The sequence below is a fragment of the Neomonachus schauinslandi genome, chromosome 4, assembly GCF_002201575.2.
Source record: "Neomonachus schauinslandi chromosome 4, ASM220157v2, whole genome shotgun sequence".
Taxonomy (NCBI): domain Eukaryota; kingdom Metazoa; phylum Chordata; class Mammalia; order Carnivora; family Phocidae; genus Neomonachus; species Neomonachus schauinslandi.
In genome coordinates this window covers 114,132,299-114,152,935 of record NC_058406.1, presented here as the reverse complement: position 1 = coordinate 114,152,935, position 20,637 = coordinate 114,132,299, and the positions used below count along the sequence as shown (strand labels likewise).

Genomic DNA, 20,637 nt, shown 5'->3' with positions numbered 1-20,637 from the left:
GCCCACTGGCCCCCAAGAACATTGGACAATGGAGAAGCGGTTAGGGTGGTGGGGGAGATCAGCAGCTATACAGAGGATATCAATGGTATGCCCACCAGTACCCACGGATATGGGGCACTAGATGTCAGGTGGAGGAAAAGACTAATATGGTTGCAAGATTTGTTACATTGAGCAAATAAGTAAATACACTGAAGATAATCATAGCCAAGATTTTCCACCCACATACATGTATTTATGTATGTATGTAAAATTCGATACATCCTGTGTCTGCTGAGTGTAGAGGCAATGGAAACTCAGGAGCAATGAACACAATGAGCATCCAAGTCTTGGTTTCTGAACACTATACTCTGCTAAAAGGAGCCAAGGTACCCTTGGAGAAATGGCAGCTCCAGGTTAAAGCATGAATTGTAAAGATAAGACTGGGTCACCTTCTGTGCCAGGTTAGGAGGAGGTCAAAGAATGCCAGGGACACATTAAAATGATAATCAAGCCACCTCAAGGGGCCCATACCACCTAAACTGAGACAATACGAACATCAAAATAAATGAGAATAATAAAATAGAACTTATTAATAAAATGAATAATCCAGAGTCCATGTTAGTGTAAATAAAGAAATAAACAAATACATGGGGAGAGAAGGGAAAGTGCTCCATACAGAATGTCAACTAATAAAAGTAGAATGACAGAGACAGAGAATTGCTCTTTGGCAACCTTCAGAGGCAGCTGATTCAGGCAGGAACAGGGTACTAGTAACACTGGAGTACCTTCCCCCCAAATACCAATACATACGAAGGGAACCACTGTGACTTCACAGCAGAGATAGCTATGAGACTGCAACATGATTAGGTAACGGAGGTCAATGTCACCGGGGGTGAAATGGGTCCACAGCAAGTGACTGAAATGATGCAGAGCCAAGCACAGGATCACAGGGGGGCACGCGCGTGTGTCTGTGTGTATGCAGAGGGAGAGATGGAGCAAATGCAGTTAACTGTTAACACTACGTGAATCTGGGAGAGGGGAATATGAGAGTTCTTTGACCTATTTTTGGTTTTTTGTTTGTTTTTAAGTTTGAACCCATTCTTTACTCCTCTAGTGACCTATTTTTCCAAGTTTGAAATTATTTTAAAATGATTTACTAAAAAAAAAATTAAGTAAAGCCTGTTATTTATAGCACAAACTTTATAACAAAAATCTACTACTCCATCATTTCAGCATTTTCCTATGTTCTATTCTAGGCTTTGTACACAACAACACAAAATTTTACATAACTGTAATCATAGTGTAGGTATTTTATATTCAGATACGTTAATTAACACAAGGTATTTTTTCATGTTACTACTGAGCCATTATAAAGATTATTTTTAAGAGCTCCATTACATCATAATTATGTTTTTTTCATATATATAATATATGGAAACCTGAATATGCAGATGAAATAGAATTATTATTCTAGAGCTCACAAGACTGCAGTATGTTAATATAATGTCCTAAGATAATAAAACTTAGTTACGATATTAGGTTCTATTTCCTGCCTTTGAGGAGAGGTGTACAATAACCTTACTCACTATGAGAATCAACTCAATACTGAGATTGAGTTGCTAATGCTCATTTTCTGTTTTCTGCTACATGGACTATTTTCTCAGTTTAATAATTTATTCTAGAATTTTGCTATCAATCAATCTGTTGTTTTTTTTTTTTTTTTTTTTTTTTAAAGATTTTATTTATTTTTGACACAGAGAGAGAGCACAAGCAGGGGGAGCAGCAGAGAAAGAGGGAGAAGCAGACTCCCCGCTGAGCAAGGAGCCCGATGCGGGGCTCGATCCCAGGACCCTGAGATCATGACCTGAGCCGAAGGCAGATGCTCAACCATCTGAGCCACCCAGGCGCCCCTCAATCTGTTGTTTTAAGACTGAAACAAACAAACAAGACCGTGAAACAGACCTTTTCCCTACCTGGAAAGTAGGGTTATACTAATAAGCCTCTGAACTTCTAGCATGTCTCCAAGTCTCAAAGACTTCTCATATGGCTACTGGAAATAATTCCAAGATCACATTCTTTTTGTTCTAAAGTGTTATAATTTGAGCATTGAATGATCTAAAGGAAAAAGCCATTCTTTTCTCTTCACCTATTTTGAACTCAGAATGTAGTTTCTAAAAGTAAATAGTGCTTCTAAGTTTTAAGATTATGTATGAAATTATCTGAAATTTAAAGGATGAATGTTTTGGCTCAAAAAAGACTAAATTCAAAGTAATTGGTGATTTATATGGCAATTAAATTGTGTTTTAAATAAAGTTGCTTTAATTGGAATCCAGTAGCATATTGTTTTGTAGGGGTCTTACATTCTCTTTCTCTTCTTTTTGGAAAGGAGGCTTCATGAAGACAGCCCCATGACTCAACCCAGCTTCAGGCGAAGAACTAAGTATGTAGTCTTGGCTTTCTTTTGCTTTTTACACAGAGTTCTGATTATCGCTCCCTACCACTCAAATATATCCCTGTTTATCGCCACTCTTTAGACCTCTTTTCAAATGTTACTTCCTCCAAGAAATCTCTTTGATCTCTTTGGAGAAAGGTTAGGTTTCTGTATCATATATAGCTGTACTTCTTCTCTCTTATAGTACTTACAACTGTAATTAGCTAAGTGATCTCCTTTGCTAGAAAGTAAACTCAAAGGTTGTAGGGACGGGCTGTGTCTTTTTTTTTTTTCCCTACCAAACATTTTTATTGTTATGTTAATCACCATACATTACATCATTAGTTTCTGATGTAGTGTTCCATGATTCATTGTTTGTGTGTAACACCCAGGGCTCCGACGGGCTGTGTCTTGTACCCCAGTGCCTACCAGTGTAGCTAATACAAGGAAGCACAAAAAGCATCTGCTGAATGAATATGTGCATGTATGTACACAAAGACAATACTTTTAAAAAATGTTTCATTTCCTTTCGGATTAATTTTCCGATTACCCCACAGAAACACAATGACAAACAGTAAGAATTGCTTCAAACTTAAACTCTACTACAATAAACTATATTAAAAGTCTAGCACATAAAATTTGCCTCCACAAGTTGAATCTAATAATCAGCCTGTGAGATAACTGGGGTAGATACACCTGTTTTAGGAATGAGAAAAAGATTCAAGTGGCTAAACTCACACACCTAATATAAAGAAAGCCATACCTGGAGTCCAATTCTTTAGTCAGTTTTTCCTGCCCACTGGCTATCTTCCGTGCAGTGCAATGTTTACCGCAAACACGTATTTTCCAAAAATACAGCTCAAAAACTGATGTAATTAGAGTTAAGTCTTTTATCTCAGGTAATTAGTTCTATTTCAGCGCATTTGCGTAAGGTTTTAAAAAATGTTAACCCACGAAATTTACTTATTTAAAGCCTTCAACTTGTGATGTCACAGCCACTAAGGAGATTTCATTTTACACTTCGCTTCCCCCGATTTTTAAATGTCCCCTCATTAAAATGAAATGAATCAGCTATCACATTTTTTCACGGCAGCCTACAAAGTAGATTTTACTTGTTCACTTAATGGCAATCGGCGACCTCTCCGTGAAGCCCGAGGACTTTTTTTTCTGAAACATCACCCTGCCCAAGGGTCTTACACACTCCCGATGGTGGATCCCAATTCCAAGTAGTTTGCAAGGCCTACATTTCTGGGAAATAACTGTGGTAGAGATGAAGAGGAACACGTTTTTACTTACTCCACAAATGCCCTGGAGCAGAGGCAAAGAATCTTATAATCCTCTTCTAGGTCTTCAATGAAGAGAAACATTTCAGCCACGCGGCTCCACTTCTCGCAGCACATTTTACCACCTCAGTGCAAGACGCTCTGCGGGAGACGGCACGGGACAGGCCTTCCCGGCCTCTGCTCGGTTCCTGGAGACCGAAAAGAGATCCCGCCGGCGCGACCAAGGGGACATCAGGGGTTAGAAACGGGCGCGGGGCCGCACGAGCCTGGAGCGGGCTACGGAGCCGCCACCGGAAGTGGCTCCCGGAGCCCACGGGAAGAGGCGGGGCGATGGGAGGTGTCACATTAAACGCCGTCCGGGCTACAGCTGCCGTTTGTCTTTTTCTTCCCAGGTTGCTCGGGGGTGGAAACCGGCTGCTGAAATTTTCTCTTCTTCCCTCGGTCGCTGAGCCACCGAAGAGCTCCCGCCACTGCTCGAGGGTGAGGGCGAGTCGCTTCTGCCCCTCCCGCCCGAGGTGTGTCGGTCCTCATCTTGGCCACCTCGCGCTCCTCCCCGCCGGGCGCACGGCTCCGCATCAGTCGCGCGGGGCTCAGAGCGGCCAAGGCCGCACGTCTAGTCTCAGTGGGGCAGCCCCGGAGTCCCCGGCGGGGGCGGGCGGACTGGGCTTCCCGCCGCACTCGGTGTAAGCTCGGGCATCGGAGTGGCGGGGAGGGGTGATCCTGCCTGGGTCACAACGAGCCCATTCACTCCACCGCGCATCCCCCTTCGCGCTCAGAAACCTCGTTTCGTCTCAACTTGGGCGGCGGGGCGAGGTGTCAGAACCTCGGCAGAAGCCTCTGGGCTTGCCCGGTGACCTTTCTTTCCAGGATCCGAATCGAGCCTTCTGTACTCGGGAGGCCGCAGGAATAAGTGGTTAAGAAGGCTTCACGACAAGTCGGGCTTGGAATCCGGGTTCGATGCTCCTTTGCTACCTGTGTGCTCTGGGAAAGCGACTTAACCCTTCTGAGCCTCCTTGTGGTCATCTGTAAAATAGGAATGATGCATAGTCCCTGCTTCCTAGGGCTGCTGGAAGGACTAAATGAAACTGTGTATATCAGACCTCTCATATACTATTAATAGTTTTAGTGGGTACCTGCTTTGTGCGCGGCAGACACTGCATTGGTCCCTGGGGTTTGCAGCCTGTAGAACAGGTCTCTGTCTGTCCTCAAGCTGCTGCTGCGTAAGAAAAATGCATGTGCACTTAACCAGGATGCCGAAAACTGGAACACCACTGCTAAATTTGAAAAAGGCAGTTCGTATTTGGTGTGTGGTAGTCGTTGAGACTGTCCAGGCAGCTTCCTCAGAGAAGCAAGTTCGAACTTGAAGGTGGTTGGAGCATTTCAGGACTTGGTTGTGCTATTAATGCCAAAATGGCATTGTTATTTCTTTAGAATGTATAACTGAGGGTAAAATCCGGATATTTAAGACAGTCCCTGATATTTTGGTCGCATTTACTATTGGATGGAAATAGAAGGTTAATTTTCAAATGAAATGTTTATTTCCACAATCTTACTTCTGTCTTACTTTGATGTCGGAGATAGGCTCATTTTAGTGACTCAAGGAGGTAAGAGTGCTGCACAGTTACAGATACACCGGTATAGATGTGCCACATTTGGGGGATGAGGATAGGTTAAGAAAAAAAGGTAGAATAGTAATTATCAGAGTGGAAGATTTTAGCTAGAAGTCGAAGGACATTCTGGGGTTTAAAAAAAAACAAGACACAAAACCTTGAAACGTAGTTCATAATAGAACCTAGAGTTTGAAGCTTGAATCTAAAAGGTATTGTTTTAAAGATAAAATGATTAGGTTTGCCAAATAGATTAATTTATATTAGATAAACTACTTTTAATTTGAAGTGGAATGCTCATTCACTAGAACTGAGTCCTAAACCCCTGTTAAACAATTATTAAAAATGTAGAAAGGAAAAGGGAAAATTAATTTTACTTCAGTGAGTACTTAATTTAATTGGCATTTTCAATGTATCTTCAATGTGCCTTATATACTAAAAGTAAGAAATGGATCTGCTGCCATCCATGGTGCTAAAAGTCCTGATAATAGGTGTTTAAAAACAGATTTATTTCCTTAAGGTTTTCTAGAAAACAAAAGATCCTCTATTCTGATTTAATAGTTTTTGAAATACTTTTATTTTAAAAATGTATAAAGTCAATTACAGTAAATGTTCCTCACCATCAATATCAACATGGTGATATTTTCTTTATATGTGATGCACAGGACTATGTTTAATTGTAGATTTTTTGTTGTTGTTGTTAGGAAATGACCTGGAATTTTGGTAATTAAAATATTGTATCTCCTCCAAAACATCTTTTAACAATTATATTTTTTAATTGGATTAAAATAAATGGGTATGGAGTCAAATATAGTCTGTGTTAAATTGGAGGGGGAGAAGGGCTAGGCATAAGTAGAGGGAAGACAGAGATTGGAATCTTAACATTTTCAGCCTTTCTGTAAGAGAGAGAGAGGGAGGGAGGGAGATGTTAAAGTGTAATGAAAACCAGAGTAGGAAGTAGGAGAATCGGGTTTTAATTTTGGCCCTTGGTTCTTCACTGAATTAATTTAGTAACTTTGGGCGAGTCAACTTGGCTCTCTCTTTTTAACTGGTTTCTGCAAAATTAAGAGGTTGCATTCATTGAATTCTAAAGCCATGCTCTCATATTATCAAAAGTATCTTATCAACTCAAAAGCTTGTTATTCAGACTCTTCCCATAGTTCTTGAGTGGCAAGTTTTAGGGCACTGTCTTGGTCCACATCTTTTGTCAAAGATTTGAATGAACATAGTTAAGGTCTATCTTTATTTAGGTGGTACTTGTTAGGTGCCTACTATGTGCCAGTCATATTATTGTAAGTGCTTTACATATGTTTTCTCATGATTTTGTTTACCAGTGTGTCCCCCAGTGTTTAGAATAGTGTCAAGCGCAAATTATTTGCTTAGTAAACATGTTGAGTAAATGAATTAATAACCCAATGATTTAAGTCTTGTCTGAGCCATGCCCAATACACTGTATTCTGTCCCCTCTGGCCTAGTTAAGGACTGGTCTCAACAATTATTCCTCTCCTGCATCATCTGTTTCTTACTCTCCCACTGATGCATTACCATCGGTATTAAAGACTGCTATGTTTTCTTTCATCTTAAAACAACAACAAACTTGGCCCACATTCCTCCCTAGATACTCACCTATTTCACTGTTCCTTTTTGCATCAGCATTCCTCTGAAGAGCTGTCCATATTTTCTGTTTCCAGTTCATTTTCTCTTACTTTTTCATGAATTTACTCTACCCGACTTTCATCCCCACTGTATCAAAATAGTTCTTAATTATCAGGGTTTGTCAATGTCTCTGTGTTGTAAAACCCAATGATCCATGATCATTTCTTAGACCTCTCCACATCATTTGAAACCGCTGAATACTCCTTTCTTCTTGAACACTTTGTTACTTTGACATTCAAGGTGCTACTCCTGGAAGGGGAATGCTGGTTCCTCATTGTTTTCCCAACTTCTAAAATGTTGAGTGCCCCAAGGTTCAGTCCTGGGGACTCTTTTTTATTCTATATTTCCTCCTTAGAAGGATCTTTTTTACTTTCATGGTTTTCATACAATCTATATGTTGCCAATTCCCAGATATATTTCTCTAAACCTGATCTTCCTGCTAATCTCTATGACCAGCTGCCTATTTAAGGTCTTCACTTGGATGTCTACTAGAATATTAATACATTCAAAACTGAATTCCTGATCTCTATCACACTCTCAAACCTGTTCTTCCTGTAACTCCATCTTTGCACAAGCAAGCTAATAATGATGATGCCAGCAATACTCACCTGGTGCTTATATAGTGGAAGGTATTCCTCTAAGCTTTTTTTTTTTTTAAACATATATTCTTCACAACAGTCTTACTAGACAGGTACTGTTAATATCCCCACTTTACAGATGGAGAGACTGTGGCTGACTTGGTAAGTAACTTTCCTAGGTCACACAGTAAGTGGCAGAGTCTCCTGGAATACAGACCCACCTTGCCAAAAAACCGTGTAGTCATCCCAGACTTCTCTCTCTCACTTATGTTCTGTATACATTCATCAGCAATTCCTGTTGGCCGTATCTTCACAGTATATCTAGAAATTGATCATCTCTTACAGACCTTCACTCTGTCACCGTTGTCCAAGCCACTTTCATCACTTATTTCAATTATTGCCTGAACTTCCTATTTGTTTCCTGTGCAGTGTATTCTCAACATAGCTGTCATTTAAAACCCAAGTTAGGCAGTCTCAGTCTTCTGGTGCCTTCTTCATCTCACTTAAGATAAAAGCAAGCCTACAAAGTTCTACAGTGCTACCCCTCTGCCCATTTCTGACTGCTCTCCCTATCATTCTTCCTCAGCCTGCTTCCTTGCTGCTCCTCAGACCACACCAAGTACACATCGTTTGTATTTACTTTTATTTTGGCCAGAGTTCTCTTCCAAATACCCACATAGTTTGCTTCCTCACTTCCTCAGTTCTCTGCTCAAATGTACCTTTCAGAGAGTCCTTCCCAGGCTATTATATATAACATAGCAACCCCCCTCCTACCCTCTGGCCTGCTAGAGACCTCCATTTTCCTCTTACCCTGCTGTATATTTTTCTCCATAGCACCTATCATCATCTAATGTAGTATATGTACTATTATATCCCAATTTTACAGATCTTAGCAAGTTGAGGTACAGGTGGGTTACTGTACATGCTCCTCTCAATATCAGACCACTAGAGTCAGTCATGGGGAGTGACCTGAGTGCTGAAAGGTTATGAAACTAGGGTCTGAGGAGTGGTTCAAAGAATTAAGGATTCTGACCAGAAAATGGGATTTTGCAGCTCATCATAGCTTTGTTAAAACTTAAGAGTTTGTCTAATGGAAAAAGTTCTATGGTATAGAACTAGGTGCAGTAGGGAAAAGTTACAGTGAGATAAATATGTGGAAGATCTTTTTAGTAGTTTGATGGATGGTTTTGAAGATGGAATCGGACACCTTTTCAGTTTTCTGTTGTGGAAGGGTTTAAGTCAAAATCGAGGATGACCATTCTGGAGGAGGTCCTTGCATGCAGCACTGGGCCACTGTTCAGGGACTACTTATGAAGATGTCCCTCTTTGCTGATCGGTGTCTGTACTGTGTTTGGTAAGTCAGAGTGTAATTGAGGATAAGAAGTATGGTTCTATTACCAATTTGAGTCGGGGGGAAGTACTAAAGAAGGTTTTAAAATCACAACATGTTATGGTCCTGTTAAAATCAGAAATGAGACCAGATTATTAGGGCAATTGTATTAAGCAGTAAGGGTCAGATCATCAAAATGATTGGTTTTTAGGCCTAGGAACAGCTCCTTTTAACATATTTGAGAGACTGTCATAAATTTTAGTTTATTAACAATATTTAAAATCTCTTTTTCTGTTGAGGTGTAATTCACCATAACATTGACCGTTTTAAAATGTACAACTTCATGGTTTTTAGGGTATTCCCAAGGTTGCACAACCATCATTACTATCTAATTCTGGAACCTTTTCATTATTCCCAAAAGACACCTCTGTTTCCATTAGCGGTCACTTCTCATTGCCCCCTCCCCCAGCCCCTAGCAGCCACTTACCTTTCTGTCTTTATTGATTAGCCTGTTCTGGGTATTTCATATAAATGGAATCATACAGAACGTGGCCTTTAGTGTTTGGCTTTTTAAATCTAGTATGTTTTCAAGGTTCATGCCTATTGTAGCATGAACCATTACCTCTTTCCTTTTTATGGCTGAATAATATTCTTTTGTAGGGGTGGAGCATATTTTATTGATCCATTCATCAACTGATGGACATTTGTGTTGTTTTTACTTTTGGGCCCTTAGGTGTAGTTTTGCTATCAACATTCATATATGAATTTCTGTGTGAATGCATGTTTTCAATTTTCTGGGATACATATCTAGGAGTAGAATTGTTGGGTCATAAGGTAACTCTATGTTTAGCTTTTTGAGAAACTGCCAAATGGATTTCCACAGTGTTGCACATTTTACATTCCCACCAGCAATGCATGAGGTTCTAATTTCTCCACATCACTTACTTTCCATTTTTGTGATTCCAGCCCTCCCAGTGGGGGAAGCTCTCATTTTAAAAGTAGTAAGTTTCACTATGTTTATGTTGCTTTCTAAATTTTCAAACCCTGATACATTAAGGGTTCAAATCTTTAGATGGATTGATGAGAATATGATGTAATTAAAGCCCACATCATTGTATGGTGACAGATGGTAGCTACAGTTGTGGTGAGCACAGCATAACATATAGAGTTGTCAAATCACTATGTTATATACCTGAAACAAAAATTGTGTGTCAACTATACTTCAGGAAAAAAAAAAAAATAAAGCCCAGATTGTGGGCTTAATGTGTGTTGTGTTTACCTTCTGTTACCATAGCAGGCCTACATTTCTCACAAGTAAATGCTGTTGGTTACAAGGAAATTAAATTAGACTAAGTCTTCCATCCCTGGAGGACTAAGTCAAAGTGTATGCCCTGTTAATAAGTCAGTCAGCAAGACAATCTTGGCATAAAGACAACATATAACTGCTCTTGTATATCTCTCTCTCCCTCCCTCTCCATCCCTTTCTTTATTTACTCATTTCCTGTCTCAGCTATAAAGGGTTTGAGATGATTTTCATAAAGATTATGTAGCATGGAGTAATGACAAAATATCTCTAAGAATAGAATCAGAACCAGGGAAGATAGGAATGAAAGAAGGAAATTTTGTGTAGGACAACATGATCGCCTGGGTGGCTCAGTTGGTTAAGCGACTGCCTTCGGCTCAGGTCATGATCCTGGAGTCCCGGGATCGAGTCCCACATCGGGCTCCCTGCTCGGCGGGGAGTCCACTTCTCCCTCTGACCCTCCCCACTCTCGTGTGCTCTCTCTCATTCTCTCTCTCTCAAATGAATAAATAAAATCTTTAAAAAAAAAAAAAGACCTAATGTAATTATCTCATTGAATATCCATATTTGACATCAGCTTATTATCTGGCAAAGTTACTAAGAAGAGACATGGTCAGTTACACATTTTACCTTCATACTTTTTCTCCAAAGAAGCAAAGGTTTTTATAGCTCTGAATTTTAAAAAAAGTCTCAGGTGGGTTTTTATGTAATGGAAATAAATGGTGTGTAGAGCTGTCCTCATTAAAGCACTGGTAACATGAGTATAATTTTTAACTGTGGTACACTAGTGTGGGGCTATAATATTTGTCACACATTTGTGAATGTCTCTTGCTATTTATTTTATGGACACTTTAGGTATTAATATTTTTCTTCCATTTGTATTCTCTGTTTTCCAGAACACATACACTGAAGCTTGGGACAAGATATTTACCTAATTTCTGGTAAGTTAAGTGACTGGTTTAGAGCTAAGTGACATGAAATAATTATACGGCTATAGTTTTAGTCATTGAACATTTAAGAGAAATTTTAGTGACTATAAGATAAAAATGGCAGGGATAAATTTTTATTATTGCATAATGTTAAAAGAACAGAGAATTTTTTGTGAACCTGCTTGTAAAAGACAGTAGCCAAAAACGTAGGTCATCATTTCCTAAAGAATTGGATTACTTTTATTGAATCACATATTGATGCTTTCCTTTGTGAAGAACAGTTATCTCAACATAACCTAGTTTAAGATAGAAACTTAGTATGATCCACTTAAGATATAAGTCAAATTATTAAGATCAATCTGAAATTTCATTCTTCATCAGGTTTATTTTTCTCTCTCAATTATAGCTTGTGAGTTACTTCAAAAGCTAACCCTGACATGCTTCGTGAGCATGCAAATGAAACCTTACAGTTTTCACATTGAAGTCTGCAACAAAGTTACCATTAACAATCTACTCATTTTTGGTATTAAGAAATGATTCTATGCAGTATTTATGTAGACTAAAACATTTAACTTTTCAGCTGTGAAGAGAATAACACTGGATTATTTTTCCCTTCTAGTGGCCAAATTAAAGACCTACCATGACAATGAAGAAAGAGACTGAATTTGTCATTTTCACCTAAAGAAAAATGATAGACAAAAATCAAACCTGTGGTACAGGACAGGATTCTATGCCCTATATGACTTGTCTGATTCACATACTTGAAGAATGGTTTGGTGTGGAGCAGTTGGAGGACTATTTGAATTTTGCAAACTATCTCTTGTGGGTTTTTACACCACTAATACTTTTAATACTTCCTTACTTTACTATCTTTCTTCTCTATCTTACTATTATTTTCTTACACATTTATAAGAGGAAGAATGTATTAAAAGAAGCCTACTCTCATAATTTATGGGATGGCGCAAGGAAGACGGTGGCAACTCTCTGGGATGGACATGCAGCAGTTTGGCATGGTAAGCAAGATGATTTTGCTGTCTGTGTGTGGCTGTTCATGTGTGTGGCACTGAAACTGTATTATCATCCCATTTTATTGATCAATACTGAAAAATATAAGGGATATTTACTATTTCCTTTTATCTCTTTGCATGCATATGTCTTTCTTAAAATGAGTTTTTCCAAACACATTAACTTCCATTAAACAAAGAACCATACAACAGTGTAAGCTCTTACTATAACCTAAAATATTAAAGTTTATATGTAAGACATCTGAAAGACTAAGAAACTAATTAAAACTGTATAGAAACCTGTAGAAATCTGCTTTAATTATTTAGTATTTAATTGCATTTTGTTCAAAATAAGTTTGACTTATTTTTGTGTAGTGTATTTTTAAATGAATATTAACTAATAATATTAAATATAATTTGTATACCATAATTTACCCATTTCCTGTTTGATTCATTTCAGAGGTCATATGTCTCTTGAATAAATGAGATAGGAACAAGTTTCTCTCTAGGGTATTTATCCTTTTCTTTATCATTTGAGAGATTGTGTTGTTCTACATTTAATGATTGGTGTGGTTCTTTGGATAACATGAAAATTACCCTCTTGTGGCCTATTATCAAGGACTTGGTGTCTTTCTCTACCAATATTTATCTTATCTGTTGGTCATTTTTGCATTGGAACTATAAAAAAATAGAATTCAGTAGGTGTGTAACAAAGTTGTACTTTCTGTTTCATTTTGGGCATCAAAGTCATTTCACAGAAAGATGCAGAAGTACAGATTTTGAAATAGATACCAGAGGATATATACCACGGGAGTACAAGGCTGCTATTAGCAAAGATCACCAGTGACATGCTTATTAGGCCAGTGTGTCATCATTTTAATGCTACATGCAGTCTTATAAAGTCTTTTTTGAGCACTTCTTATGCCACACACTGTCGAATGTTTAACATACATTCTTCTAAAACTTAGAATAGATTCTACATCTTATCTTATTTTACAGATTTCCTGTGAGGAAGTTGAGGAACAGAGAGATTGTTATTTGCCCAAGACACACTAGGAAGCTAGGAAGTAGACAGGATACAATCTCAGCTCCAGAGCCTGTCCTCGTGATCTGTGCTGTGTGGTCAGTTTGTCCCAGGTTGGGAACTCAGGGTCAAAAGTAGTGGTATTCAGCAGGTTTGCAAACAGGAGCCATATGCCTTTGATGTATTGAATTCTGAATATTACTCATTAATACTAATGCTCTCGCCAGTCATTACAACTCTCATGCCCTTTTATGGTTGTTTTACATGAGACAAGATGATACTTCAGCATATCACATGTGTACATGTGCAGAGACTGCATCTTTGTAGGCTGCTGTTGGTTTATTGTCTTTAATACGGTCACACACAACTTAAGTGGCATTGTTTCCAATACTTGTTGGGAATATATATCCCCCTCCCAAATATATATCCCCTATATTTCAGGATAATGTATATCATAAGGAATTTGAGTTTATTTTGATTTCAGGAAACATGATTTAACTTAGATAACTTCAAGCACTAAGCTTATTTTGTAGTAGAATATAATTTTGAGGTGTTTTTATCTTTCTGAGGTATTTTTTTTATACCTTTTTATTTTTTAAATTTTATTTTATTATGTTATGTTAGTCACCATACAATACATCATTAGTTTTTGATGTAGTGATCCATGATTCATTGTTTTCATATAACACCCAGTGCTCCATGCAATACGTGCCCTCCTTAATACCCATCACTGGACTAACCCATCCCCCCCTCCCAAAACCCTCAGTTTGTTTCTCAGAGTCCATGGTCGCTCATGGTTCATCTTTCCCTCCGATTTTCCCCCCTTCATTTTTCCCTTCATTCTCCTAATGTCCTCCATGCTATTCCTTACATTCCACAAATAAGTGAAACCATATGATAATGGACTTTCTCTGCTTGATTTATTTCACTTAGCATGATCTCCTCCAGTCCCATCTATCTTGATGTAAAAGTTGGGTATTCATCCTTTCTGACAGCTGAGTAATATTCCATTGTATATATGGACCACATCTTCTTTATCCATTCATCTGTTGAAGGGCATCTTGGCTCTTTCCACAGTTTGGCTATTGTGGACATTGCTGCTATGCACATTGAGGTGCATATGGCCCTTCTTTTCACTACATCTGTGTCTTTGGGGTAAATACCCAGTAGTACAATTGCTGGGTCATAGGGTAGCTCTATTTTTAATTTTTTGTTTTCCAGAGTGGCTGTACCAATTTGCATTCCCACCAACAGTGTAAGAGGGTTCCCCTTTCTCCACAACCTCTCCAACATTTGTTGTTTCTTGCCTTGTCAATTTTTGCCATTCTAACTGGTGTAAGGTGGTATCTCAATGTGGTTTGATTTGAATTTCCCTGATGGCTAATGATGATGAACATTTTTTCACGTGTCTGTTAGCTATTTGTATGTCTTCTTCGGAGAAGTGTCTGTTCATATCTTCTGCCCATTTTTTGACTTGATTATTTGTTTTTTGGGTGTTGAGTTTGAGAAGTTCTTTATAGATCTTGAATACCAGCCCTTTATCTGTAGTGTCATTTGCAAATATCTTCTCCCATTCTGTGGGTTGCCTCTTAGTTTTGTTGACTGTTTCCTTTGCTGTGCAAAAGCTATTTATCTTGATGAAGTCCCAATAGTTCATTTTTGCTTTGTTTCACCAGCCTTTGGAGATGTATCTTGAAAGAAGTTGCTGTGGCTGATGTCAAAGAGGTTACTGCCTATGTTCTCTAGGATTTTGATGGATTTCTGTCTCACATTGAGGTCTTTCATCCATTTTGAGTTTATCTTTGTATATGGTGTTAGAGAATGGTTGAGTTTCATTCTTCTGCATGTGGCTGTCCAATTTTCCCAGCACCATTTATTGAAGAGACTGTCTTTTTTCCGTTGCATATTTTTTCCTGCTTTGTCGAAGATTATTTGACCATAGAGTTGATGGTCCATATCTGGGCTCTCTATTCTGTTCCATTGGTCTATATGTCTGTTTTTGTCCAGTACCATGTTGTCTTGGTGATCACTGCTTTGTAATATAGTTTGAAATTGGGCAACGTGATGCCCCCAGCTTTGTTTTTCTTTTTCAACATTTCCTTGACGATTCAGGGTCTTTTCTGATTCCATACAAATTTTAGGACTGTTTGTTCCAGCACTTTGAAAAATGTCATTGGAATTTTGATCGGGATGGCATTGAAGGTGTAGATTGCTCTGGGTAGCACAGACATTTTAACAGTGTTTATTCTTCCAATCCATGAGCATGGAATGTTTTTCCATCTTTTTGTGTCTTCTTCAATTTCTTTCATGAGTGTTCTGTAGTTCCTAGAGTATAGATCCTTTACCTCTTTGGTTGGGTTGATTCCGAGGTATCTTATGGTTTTTGGTGCTATAGTAAATGGAATCGTTTCTCTAATTTCCCTTTCTACAGTTGCATTGTTAGTGTATAAGAAAGCAACTGATTTGTGTGCATTGATTTTATATCCTGCCACATTACTGAATTGCTGTATGAGTTCTAGTAATTTGGGGGTGGAGTCTTACGGGTTTTCCACATAAAGTATCATGTTATCTGCAAAAAGAGAGAGTTTGACTTCTTCTTTGCCAATCTGAATACCTTTTATTTCTTTTTGTTGTCTGATTGCTGTTGCTAGGACTTCTAGTACTATGTTGAACAATAGTGGCGAGAGTGGGCATCCTTGACGTGTTCCTGATCTTAAGGGAAAGGCTCTCAGCTTTTCCCCATTGAGGATGATATTCGCTGTGGGTTTTTCATAGATGGATTTTATGAACTTGAGGAATGTTCCCTCTGTCCCTACACTCTGAAGAGTTTTAATCAGGAAAGGATGCTGTGTTTTGTCAAATGCTTTTTCTGCATCAATTGAGAGGACCATGGGTTCTTCTCTCTCCTCTTATTAATGTGTTCTATCACATTGATTGATTTGTGAATGTTGAACCACCCTTGCATCCTGGGGATAAATCCCACTTGGTTGTGGTGATGATCCTTTTAATGTATTGTTGGATCCTATTAGCTGGGATTTGGTCGAAGATTTTGGAATCCATATTCATCAGGGATATCAGTCTGAAATTCTCCTTTTTGATGGGGTCTTTGCCTGGTTTGGGTATTAAGGTAATGCTGGCCTCATAGAATGAGTCTGGAAGCTTTCCTTCTGTTTCTATTTTTTGAAACAGCTTCAGTAGAATAGGTATTATTTCTTCTATGAAAGTTTGGTAGAATTCCCCAGGGAATCCATCAGGCCCTGGACTCTTGTTTTTTGGAGGTTTTTGATCACTGCTTCAATCTCGTTACTGGTTATTGGCCTATTCAGGTTGTCAGTTTCTTCCTGTTTCAGTCTCGGCAGTTTATAGGTTTCCAGGAAGGCCTCCATTTCATCCAGATTGCTCAGTTTATTGGCATATAGTTGTTGATAATAATTTCTAATAATTGTTTCTATTTCCTTGCTGTTAGTCATGATTTCTCCCCTTTCATTCATAATTTTATTAATTTGGGTCCTTTCTCTTTTCTTTTGGATAAGTCTGGCCAGTGGTTTATCGATCTTATTAATTCTTTCAAAGAACCAGCTTCTAGTTTCGTTGATCTGATCTACTGTGTTTCTGGTTTCTAATTCATTGATCTCTGCTCTAATCTTAATCATTTCTCTTCTAATGCGTGGCTTAGGCATCGTTTGTTGCTTTTTCTCTAGTTCTTTAAGGTGTAGAGTTAGTTGGTAAATTCAGGATTTTTCAGTTTTTTTGAGTGAGGCTTGGATGGCTATGTATTTCCCCTTTAGGATTGCCTTTGCAGTATCCCATAAGTTTTGGACCAATGTGTTTTCATTCTCATTGGTTGCCATGAATTGTTTAAGTTCTTTGATTTCCGGGTTGACCCAAACATTCTTGAGCAGAGTGGTCTTTAGCTTCCAAGTGTTTGAATTTCTGCCAAATTTTTTCTTGTGATTGAATTCCAGTTTTAGAGCATTATGGTCTGAGAATATGGAGGGAATAATCTCAGTCTTTTGGTATCGGTTGAGACCTGATTTGTGACCCAGTATGTGTTCTGTTCTGGAGAAAGTTCCATGTGTGCTCGAGAAGAATGAGTATTCTGTTGTTTTAGGGTGGAATGTTCTGTAAATATCTATGAGGTCCATCTGGTCCAGTGTGTCATTCAAAGCTCTTGTTTCTTTGTTGATTTTCTGTGGAGAGTGGAGTATTGAGCTTTCCGAGATATTTTTAAATACGCATTTATGGCTCAGAGGAAGGAAAATATATAGTTCTTAGTCTGTTTTAATTTTTTTATGGTAACTTGACATTATATTTTATTAGGATAAGTGATACTCTTTTAAAAGTGATTTTTCCTTATTCAGCCATTAAAAAAACGAGGAAATCCTGCCATTTATAACAACATGGATGGACCTTGAAGGCATTATGCTAAGTGAGATAAGTCAGAGAAAGACAAATACTGTATCATTTCACTTATATGTGGCATCTAAAAAAGAAAAAACCCAAACTCATTGAAAAAGAGGTCAGACTTATGGTTATCAGAGGCAGACGTTGGAGAAGGGGGATTGGAGGAGGGTGGTCAAAGGTACAAATTTCCAGTTATTAGATAAATAAGTTCTAGGGATATAATGTACAATGTGACTATAGCTAACAGTGCTGTACAATATATAGTAAAGTTTTTTTTTTTTTTTAAAGATTTTATTTATTTGACAGAGAGAGACACGGCGAGAGAGAGAACACAAGCAAGGGGAGTGGGAGAGGGAGAAGCAGGCTTCCCGCAGAGCAGGGAGCCCGATGTGGGACTCGATCCCAGGACCCCGGGATCATGACCTGAGCTGAAGGCAGCCGCTTAACCGACTGAGCCACCCAGGCGCCCTATAGTAAAGTTTTTAAGAGTAAATCCTAAGAGTTCTTATCACAAGGAGAAAAACTTTATTTCTTTATTCTTATCTATATGAGATGATGAATGTTAGCTGAACCTACTGTGGTAATAATCATTTCACAATATATGTAATTCAAACCATGATACTGTTTGCCTTCAGCTTTCATAGTGATACATACCAGTTGTTTCTCAATAAAACTGGAAAAAGTGATTTTCTTTGCCCTGTTGTTTAGTGACATATATAAAAGGCATTTGTGTGCATATTTGGATTTTGTATTGGTATCAAATCAGTTTTAATTCATGCTTTTTAAAAGAATCTTCAAAGGAATTTTTTAACTAATAAATATGTTCATTGTAAAAAAGAAAGTGGCAAAAAAACATAAGGAAAACGATGGTCACCTAAAATTTACTATTGCACTTGAATTTTATTAATATTGTGGTGTGTTTATAATTTTTTATATGTGCTGCCAACTAGTATTTTTCATGTCACTAAGCCTTAGTGACTTCTGATGACTACATGGAACTCTGTAAATCTTAATGAATTTAGTCAGTTATCTGTTGAATCATCACTTATAATTTGTTCACTATAAGTATCTTTGTATAAGAATCTATCCAGTGTGGGGCGCCTGGGTGGCTCAGTTGGTTAAGCGACTGCCTTCGGCTCAGGTCATGATCCTGGAGTCCCTGGATCGAGTCCCTGGATCGAGTCCCACATCGGGCTCCCTGCTCGGCAGGGAGTCTGCTTCTCCCTCTGACCCTCCCCCCTCTCATGTGCTCTCTCTCATTCTCTCTCAAATAAATAAATAAAATCTTTAAAAAAAAAAATCTATCCAGTGTTTTCTGTTTTGAAGTTGTATTTTATGTCATACTGTACATAATTTAATGTTTTGTCATTTTTCAAAAAATTCCTGATTCTTATTTGCTGCATAGTATAATGCCTATAGTAAATCAAAAAATATTAATTTGATGTTTCTTAAATACCTACATTTCTAGGCAGTTTGCTTGGTGGTAGGTTGATGAAATCCCTACGCCCAAGTTAGCTTTTAAACTATTAAAAATTTTGACTTATTTTTCAAAAAAACATTATTCCTAGAAAATATGAATATTTTTAAAAGCTGGACTTTTAATATTTAATATTTCCCCTGAAAATTAATAGGATCAGGAAGAGTCCTCAGTAAGATATCTAGATGTTTTTGAGAAAAGTAAAAGCTATATATTTTAGCACAACTGTAAAGGTGAGGACTGTAACTTTCACCTTAGGGAAGTAAGGAATATTTCATTTTGGGGCTTTTAGTTGTTTTTTTTTTTAAAGATTTTATTTATTTATTTGAGTGAGAGAGAGAGAGAGCATGAACGGGGGGGAGGGGTGGAGGGAGAAGGAGAAGCAGACTCCACACTGAGCAGAGAGCCCGATGTAGGGCTCGATCCCAGGACACTGAGATCATGACCTGAACCTAACTGACTGAGCCACCCAGATGCCCTTAGTTATTTGTTTTATCTTGTTTTATTTTGTTTGTTTTACAAGGGAAATTTACTTCATTGTCTGAAAATATGTATGCTTACCTAATGCTGTCATAACTGGTTAAATTCATTGACAATACAAAATTTTTGAAAAATACGATGGTTTGATTAAGTAGGCTGGTTTATGGTTTATTATTTATGTTATATGAGTTAGTTTTATTTATTTATTTTTAAAGATTTTATTTATTTGACAGAGAGAGAGACAGCAAGAGAGGGAACACAAGCAGAGGGAGTGGGAGAGGGAGAAGCAGGCTTCCCGCGGAGCAGGGAGCCCGATGTGGGACTTGATCCCAGGACCCCGGGATCATGACCTGAGCCGAAGGCAGACGCTTAACGACTGAGCCACCCAGGTGCCCCGAGTTAGAGTTTTTTTTAAATGGGCCATAATAGCACAAACTTAACTTTCTTTTACTTTATATTTTATTATTATTTCATAAAGAAATGGATACATTTTATTCACTAAAAGAGTCCTATAAATTAAACAATATGTAGCGAAGTCTATTAATTAAATTGAGGTATTAAGAGACATCTCCTCTCTACTTCAGTTGGAAAAGCATTTCCTTTAACCTCTTCTCTTGTCTTTTATTGAGTGAGGGACTGCCTGAGCTTAAAACCAGGTTCTCCCCAACTACTGGCTGCTGGCCTTGACAAGTTACCTAACTCCTTTTCCCACTTCCCCCTCTCCTTTCTCCTCCCTGCCTTTTGCAACCATTATGATTTTTTCTAAAAAATTTAGAATTACAGAGAAGTTGCAAAAATATATTTTTTCCTGCGTATTTTTCATCCAGCTTCCCCTAATGTTAACATCTTACATAACCATTTCTACAGTTATTGACTTTATAATGGTACAATACCATTAACTAAGCTACAGGTCTTACTCAACTCTTACCAGTTTTCTCACCAGTGTCCTTGTACCAGAGTCCCATGCTACATTTAGTTGTCATGTCTCCTCCAATCTATGATGGTTATTTAGTTAGGTGTTTTGTTTTGTTTTGCTTTGTTGTGTGTGTCTTTCATATCCTTCACAGTTTTGAAGAGGACTGCTCAATTATTTTGTAGACTCTCAATTTAGATCTGATGTTTTTCATAATGTGACTGAAGTTATGCATATTT

The 20,637-nt window shown here is 38.1% G+C and overlaps 2 protein-coding genes across 4 annotated transcripts in view; one reads left to right on the top strand and one right to left on the bottom strand.

Moving 5' to 3' along the window:
* Window positions 1-3,999, bottom strand: part of TGS1 (trimethylguanosine synthase 1) — a 39,270-nt gene extending 35,271 nt beyond the window's left edge. Inside the window, exon 1 of one of the 2 annotated variants that reach the window (XM_044914212.1) lies at window positions 3,707-3,999. In XM_044914212.1, coding sequence (XP_044770147.1) covers window positions 3,707-3,810 — 104 coding nt within the window. In that variant the 5' untranslated portion in view covers window positions 3,811-3,999. The remainder of the gene's footprint in view (window positions 1-3,706) is intronic. The other variant, XM_044914213.1, reaches the window with a different exon arrangement.
* Window positions 4,000-4,084: 85 nt separating this feature from the next.
* TMEM68 (transmembrane protein 68) overlaps window positions 4,085-20,637 on the top strand; it is a 49,261-nt gene continuing 32,708 nt past the window's right edge. For both annotated transcript variants that reach the window (XM_021688584.1, XM_044914631.1), the window contains exons 1-3: window positions 4,085-4,173; window positions 11,064-11,108; window positions 11,716-12,109. In XM_021688584.1, the coding sequence (XP_021544259.1) occupies window positions 11,785-12,109 (325 nt within the window). In that variant the 5' untranslated portion in view covers window positions 4,085-4,173; window positions 11,064-11,108; window positions 11,716-11,784. The remainder of the gene's footprint in view (window positions 4,174-11,063; window positions 11,109-11,715; window positions 12,110-20,637) is intronic.